The sequence below is a fragment of the Melanotaenia boesemani genome, chromosome 8, assembly GCF_017639745.1.
Source record: "Melanotaenia boesemani isolate fMelBoe1 chromosome 8, fMelBoe1.pri, whole genome shotgun sequence".
In the NCBI taxonomy this organism is placed as follows: domain Eukaryota; kingdom Metazoa; phylum Chordata; class Actinopteri; order Atheriniformes; family Melanotaeniidae; genus Melanotaenia; species Melanotaenia boesemani.
The window spans coordinates 31834333-31852818 of record NC_055689.1 but is presented as its reverse complement, the minus strand read 5'-3'; the positions used below and the strand labels follow the sequence as shown (position 1 = coordinate 31852818).

The window sequence follows — 18486 nt, the reverse complement described above, 5'->3', positions numbered from 1 at the left end:
CAGGCTTGTCTATCAGTGGGACAGACTAAAGATGTCCCCTCTAGAGGGTTACACTGTCAGGACAGCTAGTGGGATGCCACAAGGAAGCCAGGAGAATCCTTCCATGGAACAGCAGGATGTAGAACTAGAGAGTAAAATGTGTTGCTCCTGTAAAAACTGTCATTTGTGTTCATCTCATCCTCTCAGTACAATCTGCTAACTGATGCCGACCATGTGACTGGACTGGCCTACAAGTTGCTGTTAACACTGTCATCACACTGGTAGCCTGTAAGAAGGTTTTCAGCTGTGATTTTTGTACAGTGTTAAACATTCCTTATGTTGAAGGTCATGACTAATGAACTTCCTCCTGTTACCTCACTTCCTGTCCTCGCTACCATGACTAACAGTGATGGTGCGTTAAACATAGAGAAAAGAGATCATTGGTCCTGTAATATTCACATCATGTCAGAAGAAGCACTGAATGCTACGAAACCAACATGGCAGAAAAAAAAATCAGGTTTATCGACCGATTAATTTAAAAACCTGTATGAATTAAATGTTTTTTTTTTTTATTATTTTCCATTGTGATTTTCTTTTTATGGAGCACACATTAATGTAGCTACCAGTTGTATTGATGGATTTATTTTCAGATTTAGGTCATAAGTGTGCTCTATATAAGCAATATAATGAGTGAAGTTACTGGTAAAATATTTATGCAGCCCTCGGATGCCCTTTAACATTAACCCTAACCCTAACATCTAACCCAGTTGCTGAAGACAGAGAGTAATGTTTATTAAATTAACTTTTCCCTTTCTCTCTGTTCACATCGCTCCTCCTTAAATGCGTCTCAACACGCAGATGATGGAGTGATGAACGCTCGTTCTGAACTCTCAAATATTTTGTCCACGTACGTTTTTTCTGCAGTTACTTACTGGCTTTGAAGCTGTTAGCTAATATGTTGGGTATGGATAATGCCAACCCCCGTAGTGCTGCCAGGCTGGAGGAGCGAGGATGAATGAAGTCAGAGCTCCATCTAGTGGACAAACGACGGAACGACATCATTCTGCACGACTCCGCAAATTGACAACATTTACTTTTTATGAGAAATTAAGAATATAACGGCGTTTAATCTGCAAGATTCTGGTGTTTTGAAAAGGGCTTTAATCAGCCGGACGATCAATTGCTTCGGATCTAGATGGAGGTTTTCTTTAAACAGTTTGAGAATGGAGAGAGAAGAGTTGTTCAGTGGGTTTATTTACAAGTTTCTTTTGTTTAGGTTTTCTTTTTTGTGTGCCTGTCTTTAGTACTTTGGTTGTTGTGATACATCTTGTTGTTGTTGTCTTGGTTATATTTTTAGGAACTCCTAAACTGTCAGCTTAGTTTACCTGTAAAAGCTGTAGGAAATTCTCTGTGTTTCTGTACAGGTGTAGCAGTTGGTTTTCTGGTGTTAGGTTGGATTGAAGGTTGTTGCTTCTGTCTACTGTATCATTGTCTCCTCTTTCTTTGTTACACTTTCCTTTTTTACTTCTCTCCATTAGTATCCTTTTTTTCTGTCCCCTCCAGTCAGGTCAAGCAAGATTACATAAATTCCATAATACCAATTATCAATTATCAAGAGGAGCCCTATACCCATAAAGCTCCTCTTGGCAAAGCAAATTTGTTCAGCACAACACAGCAGCCAGACCATCATTCTGTTTGCTACAATGCTGGACAGGACAAGTGTAAAAAAAAAAAAAAAAAAAAAAAAAGGATATAGAATGGAGAGAGAAATAAATTATGTAATTCATTTGCATTTATTGAATATCTGGGGAGTATTTTAATGTAAAGAATGAAATATTACATTTCAACTGTTTTGTAATGACTGTGGACCTAAAAGGTATTTTTTAAGAAGAAACAAAAATACAGTAAAGTATACTGATAAAGTATTGATAACTTAATGGTAGGTTTAAAGAAAAGAAAAGACATGTAAAATAGTACATTTTAAAGAAACTATAATATAACTTTATGCTGTAATTTATGAACACTGAGTACTTAAAGGGGGTAGTACTGGTAGACAGAGTGAAGCAATCAGCAGAGATGACATGAACCTTAAATAAAATAAATAAAAACTGTTTATTAGGCAGGTGACACTGACAGTCCAAATAAATGTACTAAATCTGGCACCAAGCAAAGACGTCTGACTTCACCCTGTTCTGTAAAAGTTTCTACAGATGTAATATTGGAATAAAAGCTTCTTTTTAAAAGAGGATTTGGTACTTTGTTTAAACCAAACCTATAAGCAGCGGTCTATAAAGTCATAAAATCAGATGCAGCAGACGAGAATGTGAGGCCAAACTAAGCCATGGCAGATAATACTCTGATTAAAAACTGGTACCAGACCAAAACATCAAATATATCATGTGATTGTAAACAGTTCTTACTTAAATGTGTTTTGTAAAACAGCTGCTACAGTTGTTGTAAAAACTTTTCTAAAGAGGAATTTAAACTTTATCCAAACATCATCTACAGGTACATTCAGCGGTCTATAAAGTCATAAAATCAGATGTAAGAGATCAAGTGTATCAGATTAAAACTGCTACCGGTCACACACTTCAAAATACACATTATTAACATTTATGAAATGTTAAAGAAAAGGATGCAGCTCACTGATTATTATGCATGACTCCAGACATCAGATGGATTTTCCACATCAGACCAACTCTTCCACTACAACTAGAAGGACTCTGTTTCCTGATGAGGGACATTAAATAAAACACTTCTGTGAGCCAACAGGTTTCCTTTCTCAGTCAGAAATGTCTGAACAGGAAAGTTTCTCTTCAGTCTGACAGAGATTTTCATTCTCTTCAGTAACGTCTGCAGCAACAGATCCCCACACATCTAAAGACCAGAGGAAATGCTGCTTTCATTTACTTCATTCAAGAAAATATTAACATCATAATTAACATATAAATCTAAATTTCACAGCATATAGGCCTCACACAATATGTCATTTAATTTCATTATAATGGCTAAATCACTGATGAAAAATACAGATTACATGTGATGGATTAAAATAATTACAACATGATTTCATCCAGAGAATAAAATAGTGGCTGCGTTTAAATGTCTGGAGTCAGATTTTAAAGATTAAAACTGAAACGTTTCTTGATAATTTCACTTAAAAAGTTGATAAAAACAGATGTTTTCTTTTCTGTGAAGTGGTAACAGACAGAAAGTAACTGGTAAGCAGTGTTCTGTGTTAAGTATAATTTAGTAGGAGAGACATTTTTCTTTTTATCTACAGTGGAACATTTCTAAAATAAATAAAATACTAAATGAAACTGGTAATGTGAGGAGATGAAGTTGTTTATGTAGCTCTGCATTAGAAACTTCTCAGCAGGTATCTGATGGTTAGTTTCAGCTCTTTCATTAAATCTGATCTTCTTCAGCTCCCAGAACTCTGCAGCGGCTCCGTTGTAGCCACTAAACCAAAGCACAGAGCGGCTGTGTGCTTCTGACTGGTTCTGAAGTCCACCAACCTTTGTTATGTACATTCCCGGGACTGAAACTGTCCTGGAGAAGCTGGAGGCTGAAATACCACAGTTCCCAGCTTTGGTTTCCAGTCCTGCACCACAAAGCGGTTTGATCTACGGTACCATGTCACACACCAACAACTAGATAACAGCAGACGTTTGTTGTAATTAATCAAATAAAAACTAAGTAAATAAAGAGAAAACCTGTCAGAATGTAAAACATGTGGACAAAATGAGTTGAGGAGCTTTACCCTCCTCTTCATCCCTGTTAGCAGGATGAAGGCTCCTTCTTGTGGTGTGCATCAGTTTTCACATTCCAGTTGTGAACCTGCAGGAAGACGTGGAAAAACTTCACTGAGCCTTTGGCAGCGTCAACAACATCAGTAAAGAGAGATTGAAATATCTGTAATATCACACTGTGTCAGTTTGTTCACAGGAGTCACAACCTGCAACACTGATGCTGCATTCAGGGAACCTGGGAAAGATGGGAGAGAAGACTTTCCAGCTTCCAAACAGTGTTCACATCAGCTTTCAGGCTGGAAGTAGAACTTGTAGATGTGAGATTTAAGTTTCCAAACACTCTGACTTCTTCATGTTAGATGTAGAATAAAGGAAATAATTCTAGAAGAAAAAATGCTTTATTTATTACTTTCTGCTGTTCCAGGAAAACTGCCTCAGTTATTCCCTCATATTAGTTTGACATTTTCTCCATCAGATTTACAGAAACACTGAAATGATAACAAAAGAAAATACTTTGTTCATTCTTTCAAAGTTCATTTGTTTGGAAAAATTGACTTTGTTCTGACATTAAACATGATGAATGATCTCATTTATTCTGATCCTGGAAATGAGCCTTTCTGAACATCATCATTAGAAACCTTGTTTGTTTGTTGGTTTAGAAAAACAACAACATCTGATCTCTAGAACAACTAAAAGTAATTGCAAGTAGAAAATGATTTTTACATTTCCAAAGTGTTGAGGGTAAAATAATGTGTGATGAAGGAAGGTCTGCTGGTTTCTCTGTTTGGCTCCATGAAGTGGAAGAGAAACAACAACATACAAATACATCAATACAAATATTCAACACATATTTAGAGAACAGAGAAGTTCAGATTTTCATGTTGATGGAAATAAAAATCATCATTAGCAGCGATTTCCTCCAAAAAGAAACAAACAGGAAAAACCAGCAAATAAAAAAGTAAAATTAACAACAGAACAGCAGAGCAGAGACATCACAACAATGAAGTCTCAGCAACAAGCAGAGAAAATAACTTTACTTCACTTTACACAACTCAGCACTGGATCCAGAACCAACACGAAGTCCAGCGTAGAGCGGCTGAGTGAATGTGGTCTGGACTCTGCGGAGGAGAGTCCTGGTTTCAGAGACGCTGTAGAAGGACAGAATACCTGCTCTGTCATCCAGATACACTCCTACTCTGGAGGACCAAGGACCTGAGATGGAGGTGAAAATGTTGTTATAGAGAAACACATAACTGTTTTGGTCACAATATAATGACCAAGACTTGTCATTAAATCCAAATCCACTTTCATTTCCTGCTCTGCTGATATTCTTGTATGTGACTGCTACATAAAAGTTTCCTCTAATTTCCACCTCCCAGTAACAACGTCCAGTCAGACTCTCTCTACTCAGAACTTGATAGTATTCAGTGAATCTCTCTGGATGACTAGAATAAGACTGATGTTGATCCATTCTTGTCACCTTTATGTTTCCCTCTGACAGTAACAGCAGTGTGTGTGCTGTGTTTGGATCCAGTGTGATTTCACGTGAATATTTTAAGAATCCAGCTCTGCTCTTTGGTTCTGGTTGTGACAGTAAAACATCCACATCAGTGACTGTCAGTGAGATGTTTGTCCATCTGTCTGTCAGAATGTCCTGTAGTTTATCTCTGAGCTCTGACACAGCTGCTGTCACATCCTCAAAGTATCTCAGAGGACGGATATTGATGCTGGATGAGTGTGTAGACTCACTGAGTGCTGACAGTGAGGGGTAGTTGTGTAGAAACTGGTTGTGATCCTCTGTGTGTGAGAGCTGCTTCAGCTCAGCGTCTTTCCTCTTCAGCTCAGTGATCTCCTGCTCCAGCTTCTCCTGAAGCTCTTTGACTCCACTCACTGCAGTTTCCTGCTGGGATCTGATCTGCTGCTTCACATCAGAGCTTCTTTTCTGGATGAGACAGATCAGCTTAGTGAAGATCTTCTCACTGTCCTCCACTGTTTTATCAGCAGAGTGATTGATGGCCTCCACCTCCTGTTGAAGCAGCTTCACATCTTTTTCTCCGTCCTGGATTCTCTGCTGGATTTCTTGTCGACTCACCTCCAGCTCTCTCTGCCTCTCAGTCCTTTCTGCTGCAGCTGAGACTGTGTCGTGGCCTTTATGTTCATCGACAGAGCAGAGATAACAGATACACTTCTGATCAGTACGGCAGAACATCTCCATCACCTCATCATGACGAGAGCAGATGTTCTCCTGGAGGTTCTTGGAGGGCTCCACCAGCTTGTGTTTCTTGAATGTAGGTGATTCATAATGAGGATGAAGGTGTTTCTCACAGTAAGAGGCCAGACAGAATAAACAGGATTTGATGGCTTTCAGTTTTCTTCCAGAGCAGAAATCACAGGCCACATCTTCAGGTCCAGCATAGCAGTGATCAGCAGGAGCAGCTTGGAGTCCAGTCTTCTTCAGCTGCTCCACTAAAGCTACCAACATGGTGCTTTTCTCCAGGACAGGTCTTGGTATGAAAGTTTTCCTGCATTGAGGGCAGCTGTAGATTCCCTTCTGATCCTCTTCATCCCAGTGGATTTTAATACAGTTCATGCAGTAGCTGTGTCCACAGGGAATAGTCACCGGATCCTTCAGTAGATCCAGACAGATGGAACAAGAAAATGTTTCTTGGTTTAACTGATCTCTTCTCTCTGCCATTTCACATCTCAGTAACATTGACTGTGTTAGTTTCACTTGCTTTAACCTGAAACTAGTCTGAGCTCTGATCTACAAATCATGTGTTTGTTCAGAGAAGGGAGCCTGTCAGCTCTTCCTCGTCACCACATGTTGGTTCCACCCATCATCCAACTGCAGATCTGAAGGGGAGGGAACAAGGAAATATGTGTTCAGAGTGGAGCTACTGTGTTTTAGAGCAGGAAGAAGAAGGTAATCAGGTTTCTAAGAAGAGGTGTGGTTTCTGAGAAAATCAACATGTTATAACACTTTGCGTCCTGCACATTCTTCACATGTACACAAAAGGAAAAAGAAGCTACTGAATATAGTTGTGGGCTTTATTTTCCATTAAACATACAACACTTATAAAATGTTCAGGACTGATTTGCTGCCGACTAAATTGTTGAATAAAACATGTTTCAGAATTCAGTTACTGAGGATTTTCAGACTTGAGAGTGAGTGGACGTGGAGCAGATGCAGTTGAGAGCTGCAGACGGAAGCAGGTGATTAGGAGAGTTTCCTGGTGGACGTTGAATGGAGCTGTGAGTGAAGCCATCAGGCAGGAAGGCTGACAGACAAGATGATGGCTGGTTGGTCCAAGCAGCTTCCACCAGGCAGGATTCCTGAACCAAGAGAGAGTTGATTTAATCCAGGTCATCAAAGAAAACTGAAACTCGGAAGTCTGACCAGTCAACATGTTTACCCACTGGTGAGTGGAACAATCTGGTGATTCATGGTGGTTCAACCAGGGACTGTAAACCACCAGGCTGAGGAGCTGCAACCCTGCTAGAGAAACCCAGAGCCATACCCAGACCTCGACCCATAATGCAGACTGGGAACCACAGTTAAACCCACCAGAGTGGGAAAATGAACTAAAAGGGAGGACAGACCTGCAGCCGGATGGCTCATATCAGCAAATGTTAAGATGTTGAGATAAACGCCTCCTCTCATTTCCACCTCCCAGTAACAACGTCCAGTCAGACTCTCTCTACTCAGAAGCTGAAATCATCCAGTGACTGGACGACTACAATAATGACGTTGATCCATAAATGTCAGCTTTCCTTTCTCAGTCAGAAATGTCAAAGCAGAAAAGTTTCTCTTTAGTCTGAAGGAGATTTTCATTCTCTTTCATAACATCTGCAGCAACAGGTACCCACACATCTAAAGACCAGAGGAAACCTTGCTTTCATATACTTCATTCATTCATATATAAGCTGCTATTTTTATGCTTGTTTAAATGTATATAATTACATCTATAGCTGATTTGACTTATGTTGATTTAATATTGATATTTTAAATTATAATATTTTTCCTGGTCAAAATCTTGATCCCAATAACAGGTAACTTTTGGGTAAAATATAAAATATACAATTTCATACATGGTGCAATATGCTACAGAAATACTTCATAATTCAAATATAATTATGCAGCATATACAAATTATAGGTGATTTTCTCTTATTAACATCAAAATCAATGATGGAAAATCCAGATTACATGTAATAATACAAAAACATAAATAACAAAACAAGCAAAAAAATCAAAGAACAAGACTAGGAAATGAGAGAAATAGACATGGAGACAATCATGAGGATCAGGAAATGAACTAAGAAACCAAAGGGTAAATAAGCACTGACGGGTAATAACTAAATGAGGAGCAGGTGTGACAATCAGGAAACAGAAACCAGGTGAACAGGAAGTAATTTGAAGCAGAAACAGGCTCAACAAAATAAAACAGGAAACAAGACAAAGAACTCAGAGACAACAAAAAGCAGAAACTAAACAGATTTCAGTAGGAAAAACCCACAGACCACAATGAAAATATTTACAGAATGATTTCATCCAAAGAATCAAATCCTGGCTGAGTTTTATCTCTCTTGGCTTGATTTTAAACTTTGAAAATGAACATTTTGATAACTTTTCACTTAAACAGTGAGCAGTGTTCTGTATTCATTAGAAATTAGTAGGTGAGACACTTTTCCTTTGATTTCCAGTGGAACATATCTGTTACAGGAATGTGGTTTATTCCTGTGATTAATTTTGTGCTGACTCTCCAGGTGCTTCTCTCCCTGTTAGATGGTGGCCGTTTCCAGCCAATCCATGCCTGGGAGTTGCTTATGAAAGAACTGAGGATCTGCACGTCTGGGCCTTTTTGGCTACTTGCCATTGCACCGTGTGTCTGTTGTGTAAACCTAGGTTTTTAGTTAAGTCTGGTTGTAGGACTATTGTTGATTATCTTTAGTTTTCCAGATTAGTCTTGTAGGGGGGCACTGTCACTTTGTTTTACTTGTGGGTCATTTTCTCCTGTTTATGTTGAAGTTAGGGTAGTGCAGAAGTAGATTTGTATTTTTTTGTTTCTGGGGTCAGGTAAGTTGTTCTTTTTATTTTCAGGTAGAGGGGTTTTGTTTGTTATGTTGGCCTCAGCTCTCCCTGATGCTATTGGCCTTTCTGTATTTTAGCTGCCACAGACTGGCATCTTCTGGAGTTGTTACTCTCTTCTTCCCTTAGACCTCGCTTAGGGAAGTAACATAATTGGGGGCTCGTCCGGGAGTGTTTTGATCCTTATTACTTTGAAAGTGATGGTATGGTGTAAAAATGGCAACAAGTGTTTTTGTTTTGAGTCAGTTCTTTGACAGTCCTATTTGGGAGGGATTAAGTCATTGTCGCAAACAAGGTTTATTTGCTATAGCAGCACACTATGACTTGCAAGTACCTAAACAGATGATTAAAGGAGATTTGAAAGCCCTAGTTTCCAAGAAGTGGACCAGGGCTTGCTCGCTATATCTGGTTCACCCTGCTTGTCAGGTTCTCCTGATCAACCTGATGAGCAATTGAAACCTGCTGTGTTGGAGGGGGATGGGGAAGGACCTGTTGCCAGTCAACAGCAAAAGATTTGGAAAACAACACCACTCCTTCTTTTGTTAGTCCCTCCTTCTCACATGGTTCGAGGGAGGAGGCTTGGATTAAAGTACGTCTAGCATGATTGCAATTAAAAGCACAGAATAAAGCACAAGCCTGTCAGCCAGAGTTTGAGCTTTGTAGGTTGGAGTTGGAAGTAGAAATAGAAAGAGTTATTAAGCTTAAAAGGTTGGAGTTTGAGTTGCAGACTGAAAAAATGGTGCCTCTATTCCGTGAGTCAGAAGTTGATAGGCAAGGCAAGGCAGTTTATTTGTATAAATGCTGCTTCCCCATGTTTAATCTGGACTCTGGTTTGGACTAGTTGACCAGAGTCTTTGGATCTAAGACCTCTGCTAGGTTTATATTCTCTGAACAAATCACAGATGTATCCTGGGCCTAAACCATTCTGAGATTTGTAAACAATCAGAAGGGTTTTAAAATCTATTCTGTGACTGACTGGAAGCCAGTGTAAAGATTTCAAAACTGGTGTGATGTGTTCAGATCTCTTAGTCCTGGTTAAAACTCTAGCAGTAGTGTTTTGGATGAGCTGCAGGTGTTTAATGCTCTTTTTAGGAAGTCCTGTTAAAAGACCATTACAGTAAATCCAGCCTACTGGAGATGAATGCATGGATGAGTTTCTCTTGGTCTTTCTGGGAGACTAAACTTTTAATTCTGTTGATGTTTCTGAGCTGGTAAAAAGCTTCTTAGTGAAGCTTTGATGTGGCTGCTGAAAGTCAGGTCTGAGTCTATCAACACTCCAAGGTTACGAACTTGGTCAGTGATTTTAAGAGCCCGAGTCTCCAGGTGTTTGCCAATCCTGACCCTCTTCTCTTTGCTACCAAACAGAATAATCTCAGTTTTGTCTTCGTTTAATTGTAGAAAATTCCCCTTCATCCAGGTGTTTATTTGCTCCAGACACTGACACAACAAGTCTATTGGACTGCAGTCATCTGGTGACAGAGACACATAAAATTGTGTATCATCAGCATAACTTTGATAATAAATGCTATAGTTCTGTAATATTTGACCCAAAGGGAGCATATAAAGTTGAACAGAAGAGGTCCAAGGACTGACCACTGGGGGACTCCACAAGTCATGGTCACTCGCTCATGTGGCCATGACTTGTGGGGTCTGATACATAATAGTGTGTTTGAGTGTGTTGCTGCTTCCCTGCATTTGCTGAAGGAGGTCTGGCCTCTGCTTCTTCAGTGTAAATTGGGGGAAAGGCCCAAGAAATCTTTTCCACTCTTTGTTTGGAAGACAGTTGAGATATATTGTAAAAGTGACTAACCTTGCTGCTTAAGAACTTTTTCCAGAAGCATATAAATGTTTTTGTAGCCATAAAAGAATGGCAAATCAAAATGTTTGTAGAGTTTGCCAGAAAAAAGACAACTCTATTTGATAATTTGACATTACATCTGATATCAAGGCCTTTAGGTTGAAAACAGCTCAGCGGTTGCTGTACCACTCTGGACTGCCATGGACTTATACTGCCTGTCTACTGCTGAGGCAGGCTGGAGGCTGGGGATACGATAAAGATCTTTTTCTGCTTCAACCAGGGTCCATAGATTTGCCTGGTCTGACTCCCTTCTACAGGTCTGTCCTGCAGGCATGGCGAGGTTTCATGTTTCGTTGGAAGGAGTCTTTGATGGTGGGGATGTGAGTCCTGGAGGAGCCTCTGGTTGGTAATACCCTGATCACTTCTCAGGCTCTGGACTCCGAAAGCCTAAGATCCAGACTAAGGGAGGGGGGCTGTGTGAAGCCCGGTGATCTGCTAAGGATTTCTATTACCCATTTGTCCGAGCTGCTCAACATCGGGTCCAGCAGAATGTTGACCAGGATGGTGGAGGAGGTCCGTGCTTCGCTATCAGGACCCCTCCAAGTGTTTGCTGAGGACAGGGCTGTTCTGGACCAGTGAGCAGCTGGTGTGGACTACCCTTTCCCATCCCTGACTGTCTCTCCTGCCATGGGTCAGTGGCGGGATGATGAGGACATCTTGTTGTCTTTTCAGACCCCGGTGTCAAGGGACTTTGCAACTTTGGGATGGGCGGTGCTGTATCTTTTCAGCGTGAAGGTTTCAAATCGCTGCTCCTTGGTGGGGGTAAAGGTGTCGAGGTGGACAGAGGTTTTTGGTTGTGGTCATTTTATTAAAAGTCTTTTTGAAATCTCAAAACTCTCTGCTGACATTTGCATGCCCATTCATCATCTGTATTCATTCTTGAGACATTTCACATCTGGAATCGATGTAGTTTTAATTGTTGATGTTTTTATGGCAATACATTATTTGAGAGTCTTTAGTAATATTTAAAGCTACCCCACTGAGTAACACATTCTTTATTCACTTCTTTAGCTCATTTAGAAAGTGTCATTTATGCCACAGTGTTTTGGCAGCATTTCAGTCAATTACATAAAATTAGCCTGTGATTGGTTAAAAAAAACACTAAACTATTCCACTGAAATGATGCAGATTTTTTTTTTGTTTTTTTTATTATTTTTTTTTTATTATTATCACATGTTTTGGTTGGTCAAATGAATCAACAAGGGGAAACAATAAAAGTGGACGTGCTGGTTATAAGTTTTGTATGGTTTATATGGCTTCCCATGGCTAGCATTTCAATCAGTCAATCACATTTTTAGTTAATCAAAGTGCTGGACAGAGATAAAAGGAAAAATAGAATAAAAATTAAGTACACTCATAAATGATAAATATCACAAGTTTCTCAACTGACAACACTATCATGTGTCAAAGGCTGATATAAAAATAGGTTTACAGAGTTGACCTTTGTTTACCTGTGGAACTGGAAGTCATAAATCTGAGTCCTAGGCTTTTACCAGTCAGACCCCCACTTTTCTAGGAGGAGAAAATGTCCTGTTTGTAAGGAGAATGTTTAATTCAGTAAAGATTAAACAAGAGTTCCAATCTTTATTTTGAAGATGCTGGAATCCGCGACAGAGGTGGATGCATTATTTGGTAGTGTAGATTTGAAGGTTGCCAAGAACTGTTTGTCTGATACCATATACTTTATAAGTAGATATAATTAAGTCAAACACTACAATTCACTCAGTAACAACACACACACATTCCTCAAAGAAAGAAAAAACAAAAATAAGTCAATAATACGTGTTGCTGTAACTTAAGGGTGCATCATGGCTTCGTAGGTGTGGCTAAAGTTAGCTGCATAAAATTGTCAGCTTAACTCACCCAGCGCCAAGATGGATGCATAATTATATGAGGTGATTTTATTGTATAAGCATCTTGGCGCTGGGTGGCTAAAGTTAGCTGCATAAAATTGTCAGCTTAACTCACCCAGCGCCAAGATGGATGCATAATTATATGAGGTGATTTTATTGTATAAGCATCTTGGAAAATATAAAGTAGACTTTACTAAAGACCAAAAAACGGAAATAAGATGAAAAGCGTCAAGATACATTCTTGAAGGTTAGTGTAATGTAGGCCTGTTACTTGGCCTATAAACTTTTGCCCTTATTAATTTTAAGTGTGTGCGTGATTTTCATTAAAACAGCTTTTTTTTTCTCTGGGTCCTGATCATTTTAATTTTGCTCAAGAAAATGCATGTTATTTAGCTTCTAGGATACAAACTGAAAGCCTGATCTATATTTCAACCAAGCGGCAACCTCCAGCGGTAAAATGTGAAGCCTTTGTGGAAGTCCAAAAAATTGCAGTTCACCCCTCATCCACTAGGGGCTGGCTCCAAAACAGAGCAAATCCCCATAGACTCCCATTTTAACACTAGAAGTCCCAGGAATTTTGATGTCTCCCTAAAGTCCCAGAGAAGGGTCGAAAGACCTTTAGTCCAAACTGACGACTCTGCTGGCAAAAATTAGCATCTCTTCATTTGTAAATGCAGCCATTACCTGAGGAATGCACCCATTGCATCCAGCCCCTCCTTGTTACCTTGAAACGTCTGGTAAATTCTGTGGCAGTGGGGGATGGTGGGCTGAGGGGGATAAATAGTAGCTAGCTTCACCTCGAACAAATAGAAGGAAGCAAAATGCAGAGGCGGCTTACAACTCAGCAGGCATTGGACCTGATCCTCAGCGATACAAACCCTTGTGACTCAGATGGAGAAGAGATACAAATTCAGCTGGATTCGGACTCTGACTCTGAGCAGTCTTCAGGTAAGATTTGAAACTATTATTGAACTTTTTGGTATGACAAATTTCTTTCTTTCTGCTTTGTCCTGTACTGTGAGTTGCAACACTGGAATTTCTCCATTTTGGTACAAATAAAGGATTTTTTTAATCTTATTTCCAAAACATCCTATTTTCGTCCTCTGAAATTGTGAAATTGTTTACCTTGCAGATGATGAGACTGCTCCACTGCCAGAAAAGAGGGCTCGGTTGGGAAGTGAGAGGACAGAGATGGCTAAAGATGGCACAGTGTGGCATGAAGAACAGCTGGGGACATGTCTCAATTTCACCCCAATAGAACCATACGGCACAGATGGAGAGCCAACTGCTAAGGCCAGAAGAAGTATCCGGACTCGTCTTCAAAGCTTCTTCTGTTTTATAACACTTGAAATGCTTCGTAGCATTCAAGAATGGACCATTCAGCATGCACGGCAAAAGGAGCAGGCAGATTGGTTCATGAACCTCCCAGAACTAATGGCATTTATTGCAATTATTATCTTGCGGGGGGTGAAGAAAGTTCCATCACTACGTGACAATTGGTCAGCAGAGCTGGGAAACCCACGAATCATTGCTACTATGGCCCGAAAGCGCTTCCAAAACATCATGCAACACCTACGCTTTGATAACATGTTCACACGCAGTGAGCGAGTGGAGACAAATAAGTTTGCTGCAATTTCTAATCTGTGGGAATCTTTTGTCAATAACTGCATCAGATCTTATAACCCTGGTCGACACATCACTATTGATGAACAGCTTTTCCCGACAAAGACTCGCTGCAGTTTTCTGCAGTACATTGCAACAAAACCGGACAAATTTGGCATTAAGTTTTGGCTGGCTTGTGACTTGAAATCAAAGTACATTTGCAATATCCTGCCATATCTTGGCAAGGACCCCAGTCGTCCCAGTGGAGAGAGACTCTCTGAGAGTGTAGTGATGAGGCTGATGGAGCCGTTCATGGATAAGGGCAGAACTGTAACAACAGACAATTTTTTTACATCGCTGTCCCTTGCGCAACGACTGCTTAGCCGGAAAACCACCATCCTTGGCACAGTCAACAAGATTCGCCGGGAAATTCCTCAGTCAACTAGACTGAAGGACCACACTAAATTCACCACTCGAGTGTTTTCCACCACTGGTGCAACACTCACAGTATATGCGCCGAAACGGAAAAAGACTGTCTATCTTCTCAGCAGCATGCACAATGTGGTTGAGACTGAGAATACCACCAAAAGGAAGCCAAACACTGTCACACAATACAACACCACAAAGTGTGGTGTGGATGTGATGGACCAGATGGTGCGGGAGTACAGCGTGCGTGCAGGAACACGGAGATGGCCAGTCGCCGTGTTCTACAACATGATCGACATGGCGGCACGGAACGCTCATGTTCTTCATAAGGAATGCACCGGAGTGCAGGAGAGAAGAGTGGACTTCCTGGTTGAGCTCGCGAAAGAGTTGGCCAACTCTCATGTGAGTCAGAAGAAGGCACATAAGGAGCAACTGCTTCAGCAGCAACCTCCCACACCTAGCCCTGGGAAAAGGGCAAAATGTCAGGTCAACCATCGATGCAAGAACAATTGCGCAACTGTAAGATGTGTTGACTGCTACAAATACACATGTGGCAAATGCAGGATGGAGATACCATGGAAGTGCCAAGCATGTTTGGACTTAGCACAGACGGACTGCTGAAAGAGCAGAAAAGCCATTCACACAAGGGCATGCCACTGTAGCCTTGTGTAAATATTTGTGAAATTGTTTCATTACTTGCATTATTTTAACTGTTTTGTTGTTTTTTTTATGACAAAAATAAAAAGCATTGGAAAAAATTCACAGTTGTTCTTTTATATCTTTGTCATGTTGACATTTATGCCCTCTTGACTTAGACACTAATGCTTCTGGACATTTTACTCACAGACCCTGCCTGTACCACCACAATCAAAAAATGTTCATTTTAAATATTCAAAATTGTTCATTGCTTGGGCTTTTTGGACATAAGGTACATGAACATTGGGTTAGAAAGTTTGAAAAATTGGTAAAAAATTCTGAAAAATTTGTATTTTTTCATTTGTATGAAAAGAGGAGAGCTGGACCTTTTAAAGTGATTTTTTAAAAAAATATGAATTCATCATTTTGTCATATCATTCTAAATTGTTTGCTTTTTTATTGAAGGCCCACAATGATTATCTTTTTTTTTTTCTTCTAAAAGCACACAAATGTGTCGAGGAGGTATATATCATATATCATATCAAATATATTTTTAATTATTTGAAATATACTAGAATGCAGGAAAACCTTTCTGAATCTGTTTGAGGTCTACTCCAATCTCATACTCAGGGGACCAAGCAGTGTCTCAAGCCAAGCTTTGGGCAAAAGTTGACAGTCCAGTTTCAAGAGTCTACAGTGTCTCCCCTAAGTATGCGCCCTCCTGGGGTGTGCCAGTAATTGACTCGTCTACAAACAAAAGAAGCTGTTCGCAGCTTAAGACAGGATTTTAGCTAAAATCCTACTGGTCAATCGACCCATCTCTGGGTTGTAAAGGTAGAAAGGTCAATTGACCCCTCTCTGGGACTTCTAGTGTTAAAAAGACCAACTTCACAGCAGAAATAAATATGTTTAAAAACTGGTACAAAAAACATTTTAGGATTAATAGGTCAAGTTTTCCATCATGACAGCTGTGAAGGGGGTGAATTTTTTTCTAACTCATTCGTTTGGATGTTATTTTATTTTGAAATTCGGCAAATTAGGGGCGTATCCTTTTGATTGAGTGCAGCACAACCACGGCTAACAGCGCGCCTTGGCTTTAGCCCGTCTACCTCTGTCAGCTGGTTAGCTACCGTTAGCTCCGGGTTAGCTCGGTTAGCTCTTAGCTACAGGCAGCTCAGAGTTTGACGGTTGTCAATCATCCACCCCCACCTTCATAGTCCCCCTCTCAGCTCCACCTCTTTGCCCATTTTTGGATTTTCTGGGAATGACAACAGACGTGACGCTGCAAAGACAGTGGGAACCGCCCAATGAGCTTCAATTCAGCTTTTCAGAAACCTGTGGGTGACGTCATCCGTCCATCTTTTACAGTCTATGATTTCAACCAAGTGAACTAAGGATCTGAAATCTGTCTGAAAGCAGATGAATTAAAAATAAATAGCTTACAAGAAGATGAATCCCTAACACATAGAGAAATGCTGATAAATAAATGGAAATTAAGGTAAAATTAAAGGAGCTCCTCTTCTAACTGTAAGCAGATGTAATTTTATGGAAATTAGTTTAAGTAAAAGAAAGAAAACCTTAAATATCAATACAACAAACACACATTGATGCAGATAAAATTATATTTTGGTCGTTTTCTCTGCAATACCACAGGCAAGTGCACTATAATAATTAATACAGAGCGGTACCAGTTTCCAAATCAAACATGAAATTGACACTAACAATAGTTTGGGATAAACTTTTACAGATGGAGGATGTTATCACCATGTACACAGGTGCTTATCTAGTCATTCAGGTCACCATGACAACACAAAACAGCTTTCCTTTGTTTTTCATCTTCGGAGCCTCCTGCAACCAAGTGTGGGTCAGATGCCATGCCCTCGTACAAGTCTTTATTTTTCTTTTCTGCGATAAACTTTGTTAAACTTCACTCATCCAGATTCTTGGTAACTCATTTTTCTACCACACTGGTCAGCAGGGAGGCTGCAGGTATTCTGCTACCACCATGTGGCCTCCATGGTTTGATATCAGTGCTGCAAAAAGACTTCAGTCCCTCTTGTAGTTTGAGGAATTTAACACGATTAACTCAATTCAAAGCTTTGGAGACTTTAAAGCAACACAATGACATTTTATTTAGTTCTTACTTGTTATTTTATTAAATACATGTACAAAGCTGTAATGTCATTATTTTCAGAGCAGTAAATACAGAATGTGTTCCTGAAGCTTCTCAGAGACCTGGTAGCAGTATGATGGAGCATGTGCTGACCAGGACAAGTGGTCTGGAAGTTTCTCTGCTGCATATTTGACCTTTGATGGTTTTGACTTCTGGCATCATAAAGACAGTGTTGTGGCTTTTGCCCGGTCGAGTTCCCTCTACTCCGAGACCGTGCTCCGTCCACGTGAAGGCGCGTGCCTCCCTGCTGAAATCTCTTTTCCCCTTCTCTCCCTCTCCCCCGGTCGGCTCCTGCTTTGACAGTTAACTTCACTCGCGCGTTAAAGAGAATCTGACTCCAATACTTTTCTTTAAGTGGTTTATTGCAGTGCACAAAGGCTGCTGGTGAATTCAGACCACACGAACTGACAGGACCCTTTAAGCTCGCTTTCGACCCCTCCTTTCCTTCCAAAACCTACTAGAAGTTTCTATCCTCACATCTGTTTCCTATCAGACCTTTCACACACATACACACACATAACCATCCTTACAACATTCCTGATCCGGGAAATGGCTGGCGTTCTTCCCAGCTCTTTCTCGGAACCCTTTTTTGGTCATTCTGTTCTCCTGGATCTGATCCCGGCCAGCTGCTCACGTACGCTGTTTTTTTTTTAAAGGTCATCCTGCGAACAGTGTCCTCAACTGACTTCTCTCCACAGCACAGTATCTTTACTGACTTTTCCTCCACAGACTCCACCCTCTGGTCATTTTTCTATGACCATTGTCAAACCGTGTTATCCTTCTTCTTCTGCTGACTATCATCGTAATATAACTCTGATGTGGGCCTGCAAGCTGCTAAAAACTTCAATATAAAACACACATGATATATAGTTGATTACTTAATATGATTATACCGATTACATGTCTAAATATCTGATAACATTGTTAACCCATCATTCTGCCTCCCATCCACACTCATTCATGCTCTGATGATCCTATGGACTCGGCTGGCTGATAGCTCAGTCCGGCGCCATACGATCCCTACGTCTGTCCCTCATTGACGTAAAACCCCAATTTCGGTTACTGGACACTTTCTACTGCTTAGTATATGCCGGAAAAAACCTTCAGTGTGGTTTCCTG

At 40.3% G+C, this 18486-nt stretch overlaps 1 protein-coding gene across 1 annotated transcript; it reads right to left on the bottom strand.

Annotated features, from left to right (window-relative positions):
• Nucleotides 1–4629: 4629 nt before the first annotated feature.
• LOC121644009 (E3 ubiquitin/ISG15 ligase TRIM25-like) lies at nucleotides 4630–6639 on the bottom strand. The gene is made up of 2 exons (XM_041991700.1): nucleotides 5481–6639; nucleotides 4630–4943 (listed from the first exon to the last, which is right to left on the bottom strand). The coding sequence occupies exons 1-2, from the start codon at nucleotides 6442–6444 to the stop codon at nucleotides 4765–4767; spliced, it is 1143 nt and encodes a 380-aa protein (XP_041847634.1). The 5' UTR covers nucleotides 6445–6639; the 3' UTR covers nucleotides 4630–4764.
• Nucleotides 6640–18486: the final 11847 nt, after the last annotated feature.

Bases quoted from the DNA above. Each gene is read 5' to 3' on its own strand.
- LOC121644009 (XM_041991700.1), bottom strand. From the start codon at position 6,444: ATGTTACTGAGATGTGAAATGGCAGAGAGAAGAGATCAGTTAAACCAA. The intron at 4,944-5,480 runs GTGAGTCTACAC...CCTCCATCTCAG, and splicing joins CCCCTCACTGTCAGCACTCA to GTCCTTGGTCCTCCAGAGTA.